This window comes from Diabrotica undecimpunctata, chromosome 5, assembly GCF_040954645.1.
Source record: "Diabrotica undecimpunctata isolate CICGRU chromosome 5, icDiaUnde3, whole genome shotgun sequence".
In the NCBI taxonomy this organism is placed as follows: Eukaryota; Metazoa; Arthropoda; class Insecta; order Coleoptera; family Chrysomelidae; genus Diabrotica; species Diabrotica undecimpunctata.
Window position 1 is genome coordinate 16170986 of NC_092807.1, and position 22899 is coordinate 16193884.

Here is a 22899-nt window from a genome sequence, read left to right on the forward strand (position 1 = left end):
AGGCAGAGGAGCGTGTACGATGGTCAGCGCTGACTTCTACGCAGCGTCGACAAGCGACGCGTAGGGTCGCTGGGCTCTCAGCGCTGACCACTGCCTGCGCTGATAGATACGCGTTATTCAAAAACGCTTCCTTTCATATACGAGGTCTGACTATTAAATAACGAGACTGCATATGAAAAAGAGTTTTATTTTAAAGATTATTCTACAATCGAATGCTCTCCTTCAATATATTTCCCTTCCCTCGCCACACACCGTTCCATTCCTTTTTTGCATTGGTCAAAGCAATGCTGGAAGTCTTCTTTTGTTAGAGCTTTTAGAAGCTCCACCGTTTTTCGCTTCACCTCCGCCATCGACTCGAACCGGATTCCTTTTAAGGCAGGCTTGATCTTCGGAAACAGGAAAAAGTCACAGGGTGCTAAATCAGGTGAGTACGGCGAATGTTTGAGAAGTGGAATGCCTCTAGCGGCTAAATAACGCTTCACAGACAGCGCGTTATGGGCAGGTGCGTTGCCCTGGTGCAAGATCCACGGCTAGTTTTTCCACAAGTCTGGCCGTTTCTTACGAACTCGCTCTCGCAGCGTTGCCAAAATTTTCAAACAGTAAGTTTGGTTTACAGTTTGACCCTCTGGAACCCATTTAGTCACCACTATGCCGTTAATGTCGAAAAAAACGATTAGCATTTTTTTAAGTTTGGATTTCGACATCCTTGCTTTTTTCATTCTTGGCGATACAGGAGTTTTCCAGTGCTCTGATTATCGCTTAGTTTCAACATCGTATTTGAATATCCAGGTTTTATCGCAAGTTATGATGTTTTCCATTATTTCAGGCTCTTCATGTAACCTCTCAAGAAAATCTGAGTAGATCTGTTGACGGACGAGCTTTTGGTCAGGGGTCAAATTTTTTGGAACCCACTTCGCACAGATTTTCTTCATGTTTAATTCATCATGTAAAATTTTTCTTACAGTTTCTTTATCGGCGTTTACAATCTCAGCACTCATCCAAATGCTCGTACGACGATCTCCGCGCACAATTTCATTTATTTTGGTCACTGTTTACGGAGTTGAAACAGAGACATGTCGGCCTGGACGTTGGTCATATTCGGCGCTCTCTCGGCCTTCAGAAAATCATTTATACCATTCGAAAACACGCGCACGAGATAGAGAATTCCCACCATAGGCATATTTTAACAAATTATAGCACTCAGTCGGAGTTTTTTTTAATTTAACGAGAAATTTCACGTTAATCCGTGGCTCATGTTTTTTTCTAACCTCTACAGAAAAACACCTTCTTTTCTAACCTCTACAGAAAAAATTCTACTACAGCCTCGTATTTCAGCAGTCGGCGCCGACGGTTAGCAAGTTGTCAGCGTGACTCTAAAACCAGCCTTATGCTTTAAATTGTGAGTATATTCCTTGTATGTTGTTTTTTATTTACCATAAATCAGACGATATGCAGTTGGTAATAACGATATGCAGAATAACACAAATAACTAGAATTCGCCAAATTATCATCTTACATACAGTCTGAGTCGTAAATTTTTTGAAGCAGTGTAATTTGTTCCTTCACAACTCTAATTTAAAAGAGAGTCCGAACGTCACTTTTTCCCTTAATTAAAGAACTTCATTATTTACTACACGCTGGCATGATTATTACTTCCAAAATTAATTAAAAGATTTTTAAATATACCATTTTTCTCATTAGGATTTCTTTATAATACCTACATAAAGCCGTTACTCCAATCTCTTATTAGCATATTTTATATTTGTACATCAAAGATAAAAGTAGGGGTGTACCATTTAAATGCCAAAAATGTAACATAAAGACAAAATGAGATGACATTAATTGATTTAACAATAAAACACTGAAAACTTTTGTTTTCAAAACATTCACAAATTTATTTTAAATTATTATCACTACACCTGTTTTGGCCAGAGTGCCTTTCTCAAATGATCTATTTTTGGTATGTGCTTACACTTTATAGTCTTTAACTGAATAAGTTGAGGAGGGGAGAACTGTTTGTCTCAAGTTGGTCTTTCAGAATCATGTCTGTATTTTTTAGCTGATGGCCTTTATTTTGAGTGTGAAGAATTTGCAATTGGTCATTAAAAGAATGATTATGGTCTAGAAGGTGAAGTACGTACGTAGAGTCTGTTTTTCTATTATTGAAATAATTTCCTACTACAAGCTTCCAGACACACCCCTTTCCATACCCCTTGTCGAGTACTTTTACACACTCGACAAGGTGATTTCAAAAGCAATCAGAAAGTATAAAAGATTAAAAGATCCCCTCATCAAACCAAAGTATAACAAACTCTCGGCGGTTATAAGGTTGGAAGTGAACAGGCTGAAACAAATACAGTGGTGGCGTGTCACGGCTGACCTTGCTTATCGAGAGAGTTGGGGTTGGGGCCTTACCCTCACCCGATTATGGCCCCTGTGATTGAGGATACCGTCAGGCAGATGTGTAATATTGGAAAAAACACAGCTCCTGGCCCTGATGGCATCAACAGAAGATGCCTCAAAAATCTTCCAGAGAATATTATCCCGTTGCTCATCAACATAATCAATGTATCTCTTACGCTGAGCTATTTTCCAATTCCATGGAAAGAGGCCAGCACAGTCATGATTCCCAAACAAGGGAAAACCCTCACCAACCCTGAATCGTACAGACCTATTTCTTTTTTAAGCACCCTAGGTAAAGTCTACGAGAGGATCCTTAATTACGGACTCGTAGAATTCCTAGACGCTCACCTTGCCATTCCAGACTACCAATTCGGATTCGGGGCTGAACACTCCACGCAAAATGCATTGGTTAAAGCAACAACTTTCATCTCACAATCACTTAACGAAAGAAATTACGTCATAGGCATATTCCTAGACGTTCAGAAGGCATTCAATCAGATCTGTCATACAGGCCTGGTCGAAAAACTATACCTTGCTGGATTGCTCACACCTTTCGTTAAACTAATAAATTCCTATCTTTCTCATCGGACGATCAGATCAAAGTCGGCGATATCTTATCCACACCCTTCACTCCAGAAGCTGGAGTACCCGAGGGCTCGATTCTTGCTCCAATACTATACACAGTCTATAATAGTGACATCCCCCGCCCACAGCAAAGATCGAAGACCCTTCTACTGTACGCTGATGATACTGCTCTCCTCACGTCAGGACCACATAGAGAGCGTGGACAATTGTCTGTATTCGAAAGAGCTTAAAATTATCTAGACAGTCATTAAGTGGTGCAATAAATGGAGAGTGACCATAAATCCCTTCAAAACACAACTAATTTTATTTAAATCTTTAAACTGTCTCGATGTCCAAGGTCGAATAACTCTGTTAGAAAAGGACCTTATTCTCAGAAACTCGGTTTCCTATTTGGGAGTTCATTTTACTAGGACTCTCAACTGTAAAACCGACATTCAAGATACCCTTGACAGTGTGAGAAAGAGGTTTAGACTCCTGGCAGTGCAAGCCGGTAAATTGGGCAGGACGTCATCTAACACACTATTTCACACCTATAAAACATTCATTAGACCTATTATCGAATACAAGGCATGCATCTACGCCTCCCTTAAACCCTACGAAATCAATGCCATCATGGCTACCGAAAGAAAAATTCTCAGATTCAGCATGAGGAAGAGCAGGCTCTATCCATCAGCACATATATACATTCTGGCAAATATAACACCTATTAAGGACAGAATCCTATCCCTCAGCAGGAGGTATGTCCTTCGAACCATAACAGGCTCGAATAACAGAGCAAAGCAAATATTAAAGACACTTTGCAATCGCCAAGGGCAAATACTCACCAGGTTTCCTCAAAGAAAAGTTCCTTTCCTTCCAGCTAAACTTCTTCACAACACTGGACACGAACTTCCTGATGAGTATTTTGAAATCTTAGAAACATTTCCCATTAAATATCGCAGCTAAGAACTGCACGCCAAAAATGCCGATTAAGAGCCATTCCTATTGTATGGCTGGTAACCCCTGAAGTACCTCCTTCGACATGTTTGGCATAGCTCACCTAAATTGCTCTTATGCGCTTGTTAATATATTCACATCGTCCACATATACGCCACCTTCTGAACCCCAGCTCCTTAGTAGTCCACTACTTCTCCACACTTAACATCATTCATCACGTTTTACCATACCGCCATTACTCCGAGAAAAAAGGAGTACCCCTTCCTTGAAGAAGCGAAAAGCTTAAACAAGGTTAAAACTTTGGTTTCTATTATTAAAAGCCTTGTTTGATAAAAGTTCTACCAGTTTGACCGATGTAAGTTTTTGGGCAGTCGCCACATTTAAATTTGTATACACCACTGTGGAAGTGCTTTTTATTTTGGCTCTTGTTGTTTTTAATATATTTGCCTAAGTTGTTATTTGTTCTGAAATCTGGTGTTATTCCTTTCTTTTTTATGTGTTTGGCTATTTTTGTTGATATTTTGCCTGTATATGGCTTAAAATAATTATTGAAAAAAATGGTTTCTTTAGATGAGGCATAAATCATATCAACCGTAAAAATGCAAAAATCTAAATCCTATATCAAAATCACCCTCAAGAACCATGACTAGCCACCCCCCCGACAAAAATTCCTGGATCCGCCGCTGAGTGACAGTTACTTGATACAAATTCTTATTTTTCTTCTCGGCGTCCCGCTCTTGCACCGCCTGCTATGGATGGTTCTTCCTTTTGGATTGCTGGACTTCTGCTGTTGGCTTCATGACTTCTTCTTCTGAAGGTACTTTTTGTGGCATCGTACCTACTTACCTGGTTGGGTGTTCACGGCTTTTGCCTGGCTAGTCCCTGATCAGGTGATCGATCTGCTTGTGGGTTGTGTTTCTGAACATCCTCTAAACCCTGTTTTTCTCGAGGATGTCTCTGGTCTTACGAAGTCTTTTTGTGGCCTGGTGGAAGAAGTACCTGGTCCTTTTCTCGGCCACCTCCCTTAGTGGTGTGTATTGTAGTCTTTCTTTGATGGTCGCATTGCTTCTTCTTTCTTCTCATGTTGATCTGTCTATGATCCTGTAGCATGATGTCTCTGTGGCTTCAAGTCTCCTCCAGTTGGAGGAGACTTGAAATTTAGTCTTCTGTCGAGGTGGACTCCTAGATATTTGAATCTCCTGCTTGGATCCTGTTTCCTCCTACTGTAATTTCATGTCCTGATGAAAATGATAAACTGCGTCTTCTCAGCGTTGATATTTATCTTCCATTTGTCCGTGAATTCCGTGATTTTTCCGAGATGATTTTCCATATTCCTGATGATTCTTCTGTCATCCTTTCCGGTTGCATACACTGCTGTATCATCCGCGTAGAGGGCTGTGGAAGTTTTTGGATCAGTTGGTAGATCTGAAACAAAAATATTATATAGAATGGGTGATAGAATACTGCCCTGAGGCATCCCTTCCTGGATTTCTTGTATCGTCGACATCTTTTGGTCAGCTGAAACTTGAAAAGTTCTATTATATAAATACATATCACAAATGTTAATTAAGTAGTGAGGAAGTCCAGCTTTATCCATCTTGAAGATTAGTGCCTTTTTCCAAACCGTGTCGTATGCTTTTTCTATGTTCATTATGGCTATTCCTGTCCTTTGTTTTCTGTTGAAATAAAACACTAAAAACTTTTTATACAAAATATATTTTAAATTATAATCACTACAGCTGTTTCTAAGTAACTGTCGAATTGATGAATTGATATGATTGAATTAATTAATAAAAATTATGCATCCACTATACCACATCCTGTATAAGCACGCATTTCCATAAATACATATTTTACTAACGCACTTCTTGGTGCGTTTTAAAAAAAGTTGTCTTAAAATAACAAAAAACGGCGTTGTTTAATCTGCATTGTAAATAGAGTATATACAAATCGCACCGCCCATAATATTCTGGAAAATATCCCTCTTCCAGATGACAACCAAATTTGGGCACATTATTCAACGGTGTCTTTGGTAGCATTTTTAAATTAATGTACATTTTTGCATTTTAATATTACACCATCTTGAGGAAGAGAATATGCACAATGGGGATCTCTTAAACGTAAGCGTTATATTAAAATCCGGTTAAATGTAAATTTTTGACATTCTACAGCATTACGTTTTACATTTTTCTACTTAAAGAGCACATCATAGACGCTCGAGTACAACTACCTAAAAAAATTATTAAAATAGGAAATGAAATTGCGTTGTGTTGGTTTTTTTATCAGTAAAATTTTTTTAATACAAAGTAGCTCTGATTGGTTTAACACAAATCTACACAGGTACATATACTTACATTGTCCGGGTATTATGGGCGCACTGGCTAGGAAAAATATTCTCATTCCATTGTTTGCACAATATTAAGTGCCTGAGTAAAGTATTCCACTCATCTATTCAATACATTTTTCCTTGTTGTTAATAGGTTGCAGTCCTGACTTCTGCATTGTCTTGTGGTTGCCTTAAATTCTTTTCTGTTGGGGTTTTCTGTATATTTAAGTTCCTCGTTTAAGTGGTTTCGTTTTTTTCTTTTGTGTATCCCCCTTTCTTTTCTTCTCTTTGTCTGGTAATTCTCTATAGTTGTTCTAGTTCGTCGGGTAAGCATCTTTCTGTAGGCATTCTTGCATTCATCGTCAAACCAATGATTTCTACTGGCACAAATTTCTGTTCCTATTTCCTATTTCGCTGCTGCTTTAATGTCTTCCTTTATTCTGGTCCAGTCTTCTTCTTAAAGTGCCTATCCGTTCCGGATGTTGGCGATCATCACGGCTATCTTTACTTTATTTATTGCAGCGCGGAACAGATCAGTGGTAGTCGTATTATACCACTTTCATAAATTTTGAAGCCAGGAAATGCGTCTTCTTCCCGGTCCTCTCTTACCATTTACTTTCCCTTGAAGAATCAGCTGGAGAAGGCCGTAACGTTCTTAATTTCTCATTACATGTCCTAGATATTCCAACTTTTTAGTTTTGACGGTCATGAGAATTTCACATTCTTTCCCCATTCTACGCAGGACCTCCACATTAGTAACTCTGTCAACCCAGGATATACGTAAGATGCGCCTATAACACCACATTTCTAAAGCTTCGAGCCGATTCATAGATGCAACAGTCAGTGTCCATGCTTCCATTCCGTAGAGCAGAACTGTGAATATGTAGCAGTTCAATAGACGGCATTTTGTTTTTAATGATATGTCTCGACTGTTGAAAATGGTTCTCATTCTAACGAATGCTGCTTTTGCTTTTATTATTCGCTGTTTAATTTCTGTTGAGTGATCCCATTGGCTATATAAATTGGTGCCTAGATATGTATATTGCTCGACTCTTTCGATATTCTGTTGGTTGATTGTAAGTTGAGCGTTTAGTATTGGTTTTTTACTAATTGTCATAAATTTGGTTTTCTTTATGTTAAGAGCTAGTCCGTATCTGTTGCTGACTTCTGTTATGCGATTTGTTAATATCTGTAAGTCATTCAGATTATCGGCAAAAACTATAGTGTCATCTGCATATCTAATGTTATTCAACCATTCACCGTTTATTAGTATTCCTTTCGCACAACCGTCTAAAGCTTCCTTAAATACCCATTCAGAATAAATGTTGAACAACAATGGAGACAAAATACAGCCCTGTCGTACTCCACGTTCTATTGCAATTTTTTCAGTTAACTGGTCTTCTATTTTGATTTTGGCCGTTTGATTGTAGTAAATGTTTCTGATAATTCTAAGATCTTTGTTTTCAATTCCAATTTCTTGCATTAGAGTCATTAATTTGTCATGTTTTACTCTGTCAAATGCCTTCTGGTAATCTATAAAGCATACGTATAGGTCACAATTCACATCCCTGCATCTCTGAAATAGCACCTGTACAGCAAAAAGGGCCCCCCGTGTTCCCAGAGCATCACGAAATCCGAATTGTGTTCTTGTTAGTTGTTCCTCACATTTTGTATATATTCTTTTGTGAATGACCTTTAGAAATGTTTTAAGTAAATGGCTCATAAGGCTTATAATTCTATAGTCTTCGCACTTTCTCGCATTGGGTTTTTTTGGAAGATTTATAAAAGTTGACACTAACCACTCTTGGGGAACCACGCCCGTATCATATATACTGTTAAATATATTTGTCAACCATTTTATGCCATCATAGTACATAAGTTTTAAGAATTCTGAGTGAAAATTATCAGGGCCTACTGCTTTACCATCTTTGGTGCTTTTGATGGCATATTTTACTTCTTCGATTGTAAATGGTGGTCCAGATCCGCAATTGGTGTTTGTTGTAATACCAGTGTTACTTCGTATCTCTTCAAAAGTTTTTTCTACGTATTTAATTCAAATATCTCTTTTATGCTCTATTTCCAGTACTATGTTTCCCTGATTATCTGTCAGGAATCCAGTGTTCTTGTGTTTATATAAGCCTGCCGCTTCTTTAATCTGGTCCAGTAAGAGTCTATATCTGTCTGGCATTCTTCATTTACATTTTGATTCCAAACTTCTAGATCATTCTACGTATTATAGTCGACAGTTATACTTTAATAATTTTTGTTTCGTAAAAGGGTCTTCCAAATTCAAACTTATTAAGGAAAACATAACCTGCTACGTATGGACTGAGGATAAGTTTGGAAAAGGTTCAGATATAATAGCATCCTGTTTATTTGATTTATTATGTGTTTTTTAATATAACAACATACACGGCTGTTCATCTTATTAGTGATGGGTGTGGGGGTCAAAATAAAAACACAAGTTTACATGGCGTGCTTGCCAAATGGTTGCTAAAAATCATATAATGGAGCTCCAGTTTGTTTTTCCAATGATAGGTCACAGCTTTCTTCTTCCTGATCACGTTTTTGGAAATATTGAGAAGGAAATCAGAAAGCGTTTGATAATCGTTAGCTCTAAGGAATATATTCAAGTAATAGACAGGTTTGCTACTGTTAAAAACCTTGAATATGACGTAACAGTCGCAAATTGGAAATCGGTAACAAAGGAAGTCATAAAAGCACCTGTTTTTTTTTCATATTGGCATACAGTCATGTAAGCGACTTTATTTTACCCGAAAAAAGGTATAAAACGTCACCCGTGTTTTCGTTCAAGGTGAGACAACTTACAAGTGGAGAAGTGAAGTTGCGGGCACAGCACGAAGTATCACTGAACGAGGACAAACTTTGCGTAGCTTAAAGCCCGAGACTATTGCTAAAGGTAATTGTATAGGAAAACCCCTAAAGGGACACGACGTAAATTATCTTTCAAAGAAAGATTAAAGGCGAAATTTTGAAAAAGTTACATTTTTACAAGCATGTATAAGACGATCCAGAAGAAGGAGTTGCAACTGAAGAAGATGAAGTAAAACTTTGCTAATAATGAGATACTTCTTTTCCAAATTTAATTTTTTATTGCAAAGTTTTATATTTAAAAGTAAAATTTGAGCAAAATAAAACATGTTTAATAAAAACTGAATTTTTTATACGTAAATTATATTCGTAAAGTATTATGGAACTTTTTTTATCTGAACATACCCATTAAGCTTGGTTTTAAAACTAACTGTTTCCATCTTGTTACATTGCAGACTTTACATTCTCCAAATTTTAGTACCAAAAGTAACATTATCTAAATTAGTAAATATTCCCCACCATATCTTTATAAAACCCATTCTTAAGTTACTTTCTAAACGTAAACAAAAAATTCGTTATAGTTGACTTCATAATATTGTTTGTAGATATTTAAAAATTATTATATATATTTAGATATTCTACAGTATTCACTGCCTTCCCTCGCTCAACCGTTTCCATCTCTCTCTGTTGTTCCATTCTCCATCGTTTAGTCCTCTCTTACTCATGGCGTCGTCTACTTCGTTCCTACAGGATTTTCGGGGTCGTCCTCTTTTCCTCCTTCTTATGGGGCTCCATTCGGTTATTCTCTTTATCCATCTGCTGTCGCTAGTTCTTCTTACATGTCCATACCACTTTAGTCTTTTTTGTTCTATATATGTTAGTATGTCTGTTTCTATTGATGTTCTTTGCTTTATTTCGTCATTACTTCTCCTATCCATTCTTGTTACTCTGCAGCATCTTCGCAGGCATTCCATCTCTGTTGCTACTATCTTACTGCTGTTTTTCTTGTTTATGATTCAATTTTCAGCCCCATATCTCATAATACTTCGCACTAATGTTTTATAAATCTGCGGTTTTGTCTTCATATTTAGGTGTCTATCCCTCCATACTGAGTTAAGTTGTCGGATTTCTGTTCTTGTTTGTCCTAATCTATGTGTAATTTCTTCCTCTGTTGTTGCCTTTTTCGTGATTATAAACCCCAGATATTTGAATTTATCCTTTCCTTTGATTGTTACGTTGTTATCAATCTGTAGATCTTCTATGTCTTCTTCACTTGTAGATAGGTACTCTGTTTTCGCGAGGTTAATATCTAGGCCAGCCTTGGTATATTCTTCTTGTAGTTTCTTCATTATGTAGCTGAGGTCGTCTTGGTCTTGTGCAATCACTACTTGATGAAAACTTGCAAAACTTAACGTATATAGGTATTCGTTCCGTACCGGTACTCCCATGCCTTCGCATTTTCTTTTCCATGTAGTCAAGGCTTTCTCTAAATATATTTTGAATAGGGTTGGAGATGTGGAACAACCCTGCCGGAGCCCTTTTGTTGTGGTGAAGTCTCCTATGATTCTTGTTCCCATTTTAGTGGACAGTTTATTTTCTTTATACAGAGCTTTTGTAGCTTCTATGAGTTCCGTCTGTATTTCTAATTTGTACATTGTCTCCCATAGTTCTGACCTTGGTACAGAGTCATACGCCTTTCTCAGGTCCACAAATGCCAAGTGTATATCTCAATTTTTTGCTTTTTTCTTTTCTAACAGTTGTTCCAGTGTGTATATGTGGTCTATGCATGATCGTCCTGCCGTGAAGCCTGCCTGATCCTCCCCGATTTTGCCTTTTATCGCTTGCTCTACCTTTCCTCGCAGTATCTTCCCATATAATCTTCCTATTGATGACATTACGCTTATTCCTCTGTAGTTTTCGCATCGTTTTCTATCTCCTTTCTTAAATATAGATGTCATATATGCCTCCGTCCATTCCTTTGGGAGCTGTTCTCCATTTATGGCTTTCTGAAATATCCATTGTATCATCCGGTGTAATTTTTTTGATCCGTATTTTATAAGCTCAGGTGAGATGCCTCCAGGTCCCGGTGCTTTCTTATTTTTGATTGCTTTTATGGCCGTTCTCATTTCCCTATCTGTTATTTCTATTTCTTGTTGTGGGAATCTGCTTCGTCTTCACCTGTTTTGTTTTCCAATGAATTGTGGTCTTTGTTCTGTTAATAGTTCCTTGTAGTAGTCCTTCCATTCTTTGTCCTGTATATTTCCCAATTTAATTTTCTTTTAAGTTTTGTTTCAATCCTCTCAGTACTTTCCATGACTCCGAAGTTCTTGTACCTCCTATATATGTTTCAATATTTAACAAGATTCTTTACCATTCTTCATTCTTTTGCTGTGTTATTTGTTTTTGCACTTCTCTATCTTTTTCTCTATATTCTTTATAAACTTCATCGTTGTTTGTATTCAGCCATTTTCTGTATAGTTGCTTTTTTTCTTCAATTATTCTTTTTATTGGTTCGTTTTTCTGTAAATTCTGGACTCAAAATAGTCATGGAAAGTCATAAACCAATTGACTACTTCAATTTGCTTTTTGGTGAGCGTTTTTATTAATTAATTATCAACAACTCCAACCTATATGCAATCGAGATATTATCAAAAAGCACATGTGAACAGAGTAGAATTGTGGCCTGGAAGGATTTAAATAAAGAGGAGTTTAAAATTTTTCTTGGTCTATTGTTCCATATGGAGAATATAAAACTGAACAGAATTAACGATTATTGAAAAACAAACTATTTATAAAGTATTCCAGTATTTTCTACTTTTATGAGCCGAAATCAGTTTCTGTTAATATTACGAGCTCTGCATTTGTCTACCAATGAAATAGATACACAGAACAGATTGGGAAAAATCCTTCCTCTGGTAAATTTTTTTAACACAAGAATGAAAGAAATTTATTACTCAAGTCGGAAACTCGCTTTGGACTAGTCTATGGTGCTATAAAAAGGTCGACTTTCATTCCGACAGTACAACAAACAAAAACGGCACAAATACGGGATAAAACTGTATGTGCTAGCGGATCCAACCGGAATGGCACAGAAAATATGCAGGTTCAAAAACGCAACATGGAAATGAAAGATTAATGATAGAGCAAACCGAAATAGAAAAAGTAGAGACATATAAATATCTGGGAACCTGGGTTGATGACAAAAATGACCAAAGCAGAGAAATCAAAATCCGAATTGAAACGGCAAGGCAAGCATTTGTGAAAATGAAGACAATGCTTACCAACAGAGACCTTCAGTTGCATCTCAGATTGAGGGCTCTAAGATGTTACCTATTTTCTATCTTACTATACGGAATGGAAGCCTGGACATTGAAGAAACAACACATAAGAAAAATAGAAGCGTTCGAAATGTGGTGTTACAGAAGAATATTAAAAATTCAGTGGGTTCAAAGGATTACCAATGCTGAGGTACTACGACGTCTAAATAAGGAGTTAGAAATTATGAACAGCATAAAAAGAAGAAAACTAGAATATTTGGGTCACATAACCAGAGGAGAAAAATATGAGCTGCTGAGAATTATTATGCAAGGAAGGATCCAAGGAAGAAGAAGCATAGGAAGAAGACGCATCTCCTGGCTGAAGAACCTTAGAGAATGGTTTAACTGTAGTTCACTACAACTTTTCATAGCAGCTGCCAACAAAGTAACCATAGCCGTTATGATATCCAACCTCCTATAGGAGATGGAACTTTAAGAAGAAGAAGCAGGTTCAGCAGATCCAGATGTGGGAGGGAGCGAAATATACAGTAAAAGTTGTCCAAAAATTGATGGAGGGTAAGACCGGGCATGCATTGTTTATGGACAATTTTTAGGTTAGGAATCTTGAAATTTAGGTTAGGACAATGAACAGCCTTGAACTGTCTACGAAATTTTTGCAAGAAAAAACATATTGTACAGGTATTCTTCGTAAAACACGTGCAGGCAATCCAGAAAATGTGCTTACAAAAAACTTAAAGAAAGGCGAATGTTATTCTGAATAGGCAGAAGGCACTTGCGTGTGCAAATGAAAGGATCGTACTGAAATATTGACCATTTCAACAGAATTCAGCGGCGAAATGATTCAGACAAAAAGAGGTATGGATAAATCGAAACCAAAACTTGTTGCAGAATATAATAAGTTCATGGAAGGTGTGGACCACTGCGTCCAGATGCTCCAGTATTATTCTTGCGAAGATAAAGTTTTGAGATGTTACAAAAAGCTAGGCATACATCTATTTCAAATGATGCTGGTGAACTCGCATTTTTTGTATAATAAATATGAAAAAACGAAAAAGAATTTATACGATTTTATAATGGCAGTTATTGACAGCTTATTAGGGTCACCACAACCCAAGCAAGAGAGAAAGGACCGTGTCAATCATTTACCACAATACTGTCCCAAAGATAATAAGGGAAATGCTAAACGACGACGTTGTAAGTACTGTTGGCAAACTAGAAATATCAGAAAACAATCTACATACTTTTGCCCTCAGTGTCCAAACGAACCAGGTTTGTGCTTGACGCCGTGTTTTAGACAATACCATGAAAACTGATTTTTTTTTATAATTATCATCAAATGTAAGCATTTGTTCTAAATATGTTATGTACATAAATGTAAAAATAAATGAACGCGGATACCGCGTTGGCGACACACTAGGACTTACTTACTAGCCCAGTGCCGGCAACGCGGCTCCCGCGTTTGTTTTTTCTTATATATTTTTTTGATGTATATCAAAAATTTGTAAAACAATAACCTAAAACAATATAATTACCGCAATTTTTTTGTAAACATTTGTTAGTTTATAAGTGGGCATAACCACATACTGGGACTGGTAGTCAAAGGGTTAATAATAAATATTATTGTATTGAGATTTGTTTTATTTTTATTCCATAATGTAGTTGTTGGAAGCTTTCTATTCTTAAAAGTAAAATATAAAATATAATATTTTCTTCTGAATGTACCTACAGTTATAGAATAAACTCATAATAAATAAATGACGCAAAGGCATACGTTCTCAACGCCGAAATATATATCCAGCGAAGACTGTTGCAGCTCTACTTGCATTATTATCCGGCATCCGGTTGTGATAAACGATATATCATAACCTAAGGCTATCTCGAGGCTGTGCTTGTGCATCGCTTATTCTATATAACACATTAAACTATTAACTATACTTCACTTTGTACGTTATAAAGTAGAGCCCTGGGTCGGGTTTTCTGCACTTCTGCCACTTAATCATTGTTTGTTTAAGAAAGATTTGAGATTTAGCTTAAATATATCCTTAATAATATAAGATTTTTAATATAATACGAGACAAGCTGAGTAGAGATAGGTTAAAAGCTCATTTCAAATATATCATGTAGTTTAAAGAGGGAAGCTAATAAGATCATAAGAGATGTAGGGGAGACTGGTGTCGGTTGGAACAAATGTCACAAATTAATTTTTTTTTTGACTAAGTTGAGCTTTGTTAAATTTTTAATTTATTCTAACCTATACTAGGGACTCTATTGCATAGTATCTTTGGCTCAAAAGCTGCTTAAGTATTACAGAAATGAAATTATGACCCTTTGTGTCAGGTTACCTCATGCGTTACAATTGACACCTTATTGGTGTCAATAGTAACAGAGCTGGTGTTGATTGTAACATATATTACCCTTTAGTATAGAGTACAAGTAAATTAAATAGGAAGCAGTAAAAAATATATTTCATATTACAATGACAGAAAATAATAGATATGTGTAAGCATTAGAAATAAAAGCAATCACAAATTCTGGTAACATATTTTTACAGAGAAAAAACTAATCACTGTCAGATTCACAATTGAAGCAAATGTAGAATGGGCTTTTGTTTGTACAGTTTAAATGTGCCCAGTGCTTACATTCTCGACGTTGTAACCAATCTTCGGAGCTTGATGAATATGAACCACCGCATACCAACAACAAAACTTCCTCATCGGAAGACTTAGAAGAATCTTTTTCGGTTGCTTTCAGGGGTGCTCTTCTCTTTTTGATATTTTTCTTCAATGGCAAAGCTGGCAAAGATTTTTTCTTTGGATTATGTTCAAGCTGAACTTTACGCTTGACGGTGTACCTTTTTTTCAAATTTTCTTTTTCAATCAACATCTTCTCTGGTGTATCAGTCAGAAAAGCTGTCTTTCGTCTCATTCTTTCTCCTTTTTTTGGTTTGGATAGGTCTGCTTTCAGCAATGGCTTAATATCTTGAGACGAAATAAATACTGCTGGATTATTAGGCTTGGGTGATGAAGTAGTGTGTATTTTTGGTGACAAGGTAGTGGACAGACCCGGTTGACATTCCAAATGACTGTTGTGTTGAATTGTAGGTGATTCTGGTTGATTATTTTCTATGTTTTCTTCATAATAGAGGTCTATCAGTTACAGTTGATGCACTAAAATCACTATCGTTGAAAATCTCTCGATTAAAAGGCCAAATACCAGTGCAGGAGAAACCAGCAAGAATATTGACAGGCGTAGTAGCCAAAGAAAGTGATGTTCTTACAATTGAAGGCAAATCGTATATAGTCATTCTTTTTCCAGGATTATTTTTTATCTACTGATCACCAGCAATATTAAAATATTTCTTAAACGGACCATATACCCCACGATCTAAAAGCTAAAGCCTATGTGAAGTGTGCGGTGGAAACAAAAGTAGAGTAATGAAATTAGCTTTGCAAAATTCTATCAGAGATATCCAAATTTTAGATGAGTGGTTGTCTAGCAAGACAAGCACTTTATTAGCTTCACTTGGCTTTACGAGTTTAACAAAATGTTTCATAAAAACAAGAAATTCATTATCTTGCAGTCATCCAGACTTATTTCCAGTTCCTGTACACCCAACTGGTCCATCTCTAATAAAGTGGTCTTGAAAACGTAATCGTGGAAAGACGAACATTGGGGGTGCGGTATTTTCCACTGCATTAATGGCTACATTTTTGACATTTTTGCTACATGGCTTTTTACAGAAAATTGCAATTGTCCAAACGGATTAAAATTTCAGAACGTTTTCGATCTTATTAGATTATCAGTCAAAACCAAAACTGCAACGGTAGTCGAGAAATGGTAAGGATGAATTAGTTTCCACCTCCATCGTGAACTGGATACTAGGATGTATACCATACAGATGGGTGTAAAAAGACATTAAAGCATTCTTGTCATGAAGCCAAATGACGAATGTATCGTTAACATATCGTAGCTAACATGTGGGTTTGAGCATTGATGTGGATAGCTTGTTTGTATTTTCAATAAGGCATTTCCTTTAATTACAATTAAATCAAAATATCACAAACCCTGGACTACCGAAGTTATACGCATATCAGCCAAGAATATGCGTTCACTACTGTACATCAAGAAATTAACTACCAACGTCTTTATTACTGAATATATCTCCAAGGACAGAGGAACTGAGGAACCTCTCTAAAACAGTTAAAAAAATGTACTATCAGAATCGTCTGCGAAGCTCTAAAAATGTTGCAAGAGAAACTTGGTCCATAATATACGATCTTCGAAATAAAACTAACACAGCTCAAACAATTTCTCTTCCAAACCTTTAAAATTCAAATGAATACTTCGTTTATGTATGTAGAAATATAACATCCACTATTTTGCCACAACAAGCACTATTTCCTATCTCGCCCAGTCAAAAAAGTTCTCGAATTCATTCTTTATAAGATCAGTTGATGAATCTGAACTAATCCAAACAATCCTTAAATCTTATAAAATCTTAAAAAATGTGTTGGAAGTCCTGGTCCCACTAATTAAATATTCCTCTGAAAAAGGTATACTTCCAGAGTGCCTAAAGACAGCCAATCTTACTTGAGGAATAGGAAACAGCTAGTTATACCAAACGATACTGACTCTAGTCACAAAAGCATTGTATGTGGAGTACCACAAGGTTCCGTACTGGGTTTTCTACTTTTCCTTATCTTTATATAGGCATTACTAACTTAAAAATCGATGGAAACATTTTTGTTCTTTTTGTTGATGATACCAGTATTACCTGGAAGAACTCTAATATTGCAACTCTTTATGCAATTATAACTTCTGATCTACTTAAAATAAAAACCTGGTCCGACTCTAAATTACTCTCCTTTAACATGGATAAAACAGTAACATTATCCTATAAAGATGATCTTCAACCCCTGCTTCTTAATAACAGCCAGATTAGTATCGTTGATTATGTAAAATATTTGGGTATTTTTATAGACAGCAGCCTTAAATGGTCCCTTCATATCGATTTGTTAAGTAAGAAACTAGCCTCAGCCTGCTATGTAATAAGATCTGTTTCGAATAATATCAATTAAGCATCTTTCAAAATAAAATATTTTTATATGTTTGAATCTCATCTTCGATATGGCCTTCCTTTTTGGGGTTCAAGTACAGCTGCCCAATCTGTTATTTTAAATTACAAAAAAGAGCAATACGGTATCTTTGTGACCTCAGTAGTATAACACATTGCAAAAGCTACTTCAAAAATCACAGGATTTTAACTCTTCTTTCTTTATGTATTCTAGAAACTGTTTGCTTAATTCGTAAACACCTACATGTTTTTCCAGCAAGACCTAATCATGACTACTCCACCAGAAATTCAAGCTTTGATGTGTATTTACCGATCCCGTCCACTGAGTTAGTAAAGAAATCTATATCGCATTTGGTTATACTTAAATTATGAAAAATGTATCCTTCTTATATATACCTATTTAGTACCACCTAATATTGGGATTTCCGTCAATAAATAGATTAAGTATTTTGGACTTTATTAACAAGTAAATTTCAATGAAAATTAGTCTACAAATTTGGGATTATGTACCCACGATTATATAAGGGTAGCCATAAATAACACGAGTTAATATGGGAATTTCCTTGTAATCGATTTGAAAAATTTTAGAACTCGCTGGTAGCAAAGGTATGTTGATATGTTGCCGTTAACAGAGCTTTTGCTACTACAAAAATATATATTTTTTTACCATCCCTAAAATAAATTATTTCTAATGTCGTTCTTAAACTAATAAGTACTTTTATTTTTCAGTTGTTCCTGTTGGAGTACCAACCGTTAGCGTAGACAAAGCTGGTCTTGAACATGGAAGACCGCTAATTGCAGACTGTCATGCCCCTCCCTCCTATCCAGCCACAAATATTACACTTTATGTCAATGATGAGAAGGTATGTAAAACTAAATTTTTAAGATATTTATAATGCAAAGAGGATAGATTTTACTTAAAAATATATATAAATCATATATCTACCTTATATATTAGACTAGCGGACCCGACAGACTTCGTTCTGTCAAATAGATTTGGAATATGGCAGTTTATTTCTTCAATTCTCCTGAACAGAATAGTCACCATGATGATAGGGCGGTGTGTGAGGGTCAGCTCGGGTGACCTAAGTATCTTCGCTTCCAGAACTTTGGCCACCCTTTTGAAGCCACTAAAAACCAGGACTGGGATATCTGCCAGAGGGCTTCAAACTAAGAGGGAACTTAAGGTTCAAACCTGATTGAAAAATAATCTAAAGGGATAGTGGGAACCTAAAGGCGACAAATATTTATAAAATGGGTGCTTCAATGACAAAACATAGAGATAATTAATTATTTATTATTATTATAATTAACATAGGGTTAATAACCGATGTAATAAAGAATAATGAAATAAGACGTATATAGCTATTTTCAGTAATCGCTTTATTGTAAATCAAGTGAATCATAATTATTAACAAAAATCTGTTTTATTTTTATTGTAGTGCTTTATGATATACAGTGTTTTTTGTTTGATTACCTGGTGAATATACAAACAAATCTGATGGATTTCCAACACGGGAACAGGCAACATACAGTTGACAATGTGAGAAACTTGGGTTTTCTAGATTAATACCACAAACACCTAATGATTGCCCCTGAGACTTATTTATGGTCATAGTAAAAGCAAGCCGCACTGGAAACTGTAGTAGTTTAAATTCAAATGGTACATCAGTCGAAATCATTGGGATGTGTGGTATCAAAACGCCTTCTCCTTTATACTTTCCTTTCAGTATAGTTGCTTCTATCACGTTGTTCAATAATTTTTTTATCGCTAACCGTGTGCCATTGCAAAGATGCGTGATATGGTATATTTCTCAACATTATAACTACCGATCCAACCTTTAATTGAAGATTGTGAGGTGGCAATCCTGGTAAATCCAGCGAGTTTAAAAACAGGCGGATAGTTAACGACATCATCTTGGTTAGTAGGCGAATCAACTGATTTATATGTCCTTAATTCGCCTGTAATTTGTTCTTGAATTTTGAAATTTAATTCATTTACATCTATGTTTTTAGCAGCCAATATAGCCCGCTCGCTTGACCAACCATAGTTTCTTTAATTTTGAACAACATCTGGAAACACCTTTTGAATAAGTTCTTCTTTTGATCGAGTTAACTGACAAAAACTTTGAGGAAAATTAATGCAACCAGTCAAGGTGTCTACAGGAAATTTGCCATTACCAATGTCAATGAGTTTTTTAGAGAATATGTCTCCAGATTGGTAATTTTGCAACTCGACACGCATATTCTTGCTTAAGTGTAATACTTTGACATGTTTCCACAAATTGGAGGACTTTAAACATGAATTGAGTTCATCAGCGGGCATTGATCGTGGAATCACTTGCAATGTTTGACGATAATCTCCTGCTAATAAAATCATTGCACCACCCAATGAGTTATGATTGCTCCGTAGATCTTACCTGTTCCCGTGTTAGAAAACCATCAGATTTGTTTGTATATTCACCAGGTAATCAAACAAAAAACATTGTATATCATAAAGCATTATAATAAAAATAAAACAGATTTTTGTTAATAATTATGATTCACTTGATTTACAATAAAGCGATTACTGAAAATATTTATATACGTTTTATTTCATTATTTTTTATTACATCGGTTATTAACCCTATGTTAATAATAATAAATAATTAATTATCTCTATGTTTTGTCATTGAAGCACCCACTTTATAAATATTTGTCACCTTTAGGTTCCCACTATCCCTTTAGATTATTTTTCAGTCAGATTTGAACCTTAAGTTCTCCTCTTATTTTGAAGCCCTCTGGCAAACATCCCAGTCGGGATTTTTAGTGGGTCCAAAAGGGTGGCCAAAATTCATGGAAGCGAAGATACTTAGGTCATCCGAGCTGACCCTCACACACCGCCCTATCATCATGGTGACGGTTTTGTTCAGAAGAATTAAAGAAATAAACTGCCACATACTCCTCTCATTCTCTCTCCTGTTGCCGACAAGAATGTAGCGTAGAATCTTTTTAAATAATTTTAAACTGTTTGTCCTTGTTCTAGTGTAGTGTTATGTACAATTTATGTTTAATTTCATGTTTATTACATTCTGCGCTTGCTGGATAGCCTAAATTTGACGAAATGCCCATGATGATGCTGTAGAAAGCGAAAGTACTTGGGCAAGATTTGATTATTAAAATTGTGCTCGATATTTGACTTTAATTTTTCAAAGTTCATTTATTCGAGCATTCAACCTTATATCACTATATTAATAGTTATAAAAATAAATACAAAATAACAAAGAAAAACACTTACTATGTCTTATCCGTTTACAAACTCTAGAAGTTGGACACACTACAAGAATTAACAATTGTTACTGGGCGATAATTTGTAGCAGCAATAAATTATTACAAATGAAGAAAAAAAAACAAAAACAAAATCTCAAATATGTTTAGATATTTACCAAATGTCTAAATGTCAATACTAAATCTTAAAACTGAAAACAATTAATATGACAGCAAGCTAGGCCACGCCCTAACATCTACAATTTTAATTACTACAAATTATTAAATTGTTACGAAAGCGATTATTAATAAAAAAATGTCTATTTTTACTTTAAAAGTTCAAACAAAAAAGTTACCTGGGTTTTACTAAAATTTCTGGGGTTAGGAACTGGACTTACTAAAATTTCTTGGGGTGGAAACTAGACTTACACTCTGTGCTACACGAACAAATTCATCTCCAATCTGCGAAAAAGCCTGGGATAACAACGAGGGACAAACAAAATGAGGATGCAAGCCGCTGGACCAAATGGACACATGTGGTTATCCTTCAAAGTTGTTGTAAACAAAGGTAAAATATCCTTCGGTATTCTTTTTATTGGGACAAGGACTTCCAACACATTTTTTGGGAGATTTAAAAACATTTTTATGGATAGTCCATTAGTACTACAGGAAGATTTGCTTTTGATACTACTGATTGTTTGGATCAGTTCAGATTTATCAGCTGGTCTTATAAAGAATGAATTCAAGACCTTTTTTAAATTGGGAAGATAGGAAATAGGATCTTGTTGGGGCAAAATTGCTGATGTTATATTTTTACTCACATTAACGAAGTTTTAGATAGGTTCCTCTGTACTTTGAGATATATTCAGTGACAAAGACGTTGGTAATAAATTTCTTGATGTACAGTAGTGAACACGTATTCTTGGCTGACATGCGGATACCTTTGGTAGACCAGGTTTTGTGATGTTTCGACTTAATAATTGTAATTAAAGGAAATGCATTATTGAACATACAGACAAGCGTATTTAAAAAATCACTGAAATTATAGTCTGCGTCCACAAAGGGAAATTCACCCAAAAGTCAAGCAAAAATTTTGGAATTTACGAAAGTTCTGAGCGGAAAAAATTCTACCTAAACATTGGGTTTTCAAGGATTGTTTATTAAGAGTGTTAAACTGCATTAATTAATTAGTCCAACATTAATAATTGTAGAGCGTACGTCAAGGGGTGAGAAATATGAGACAATATAATCAATTATGGAAGATGTTGTTTAAGTAATTCTTGTAGGAGAATTAACGTACATTGTGACATCATACGATTCGAATATATTGATCAACGATAATTGGGTAGCACAGGTAACAGCGTAATTAATATTCAAGTCACCGCAAAGAATCTTTCTGCTTTTATTGGGCAGGCCATCTAATAAATTTAACAGGTTCTGAAAAAATAGTTCCGTAGAAGAATCAGGTGATCTATAAATGCAAAGAATTCTTGTTATAAACCAATGAAAACTCTAAAAAGGATTCATTCAACAGAAAGTCATATTTTGTTATAGCATAGAAATCATTATTTGTAGAAAGAATTAGGGTACCACCATAAGCTGAACTTAAACAATCATACCTAGCAATTGTGGTATATTTTTCTACAACAAAGGCTCGTTGACTTCAAGCCAGTGCTCGGTAACCGCAATTATCGGGGGAAATTCTAATTCCTCTAGAAACAAAAATAATTCATCTGTTTTATATCTTATAGAACGAATATTAATCAAACCCGTACTGAAGTTGTCATCACTAAAATAATTTGAGGTTTCCAGTTACACAGAACACGATATATTATTTAAAAATTTTGTTTTGGAGAGGCAACGGAATAGTAGTTTCAGTGACTTTCCATTGATTTTTGTAAATAAATCATTCTTTTCGAAGTGAGAAAGGATATAAAAGCAGCAAGATCAGCTTCCACCCCAGTTGGACCAATTCCATAGGCATCGTTAGGACCGCTTCCATAGACATCGAACCGTAAAACTTATTGAACAGTCTATTATAAAGTCAAATTTAGTCTCTTAAATTTTGAAAATAATAGAATTCAAGCTAAACTTTGTATAACTTTTAAACTAGCATCTGTATAGTCAACTTTTTGATTAATATCTAAAAGTTTTAACAACCTAGATATAACACAGAAATTTATTTTTGCGTGATCTATATTTATCCTTTATGTACGAGA

The 22899-nt window shown here is 35.6% G+C and overlaps 1 protein-coding gene across 1 annotated transcript in view; it reads left to right on the plus strand.

The window, feature by feature from the left end:
- LOC140440534 (uncharacterized) overlaps positions 1 to 22899 on the plus strand; it is a 193743-nt gene that overhangs the window by 105955 nt on the left and 64889 nt on the right. Inside the window, exon 3 of the mRNA XM_072530911.1 lies at positions 18164 to 18297. Within this exon, the coding sequence (XP_072387012.1) occupies positions 18164 to 18297 (134 nt within the window). The remainder of the gene's footprint in view (positions 1 to 18163; positions 18298 to 22899) is intronic.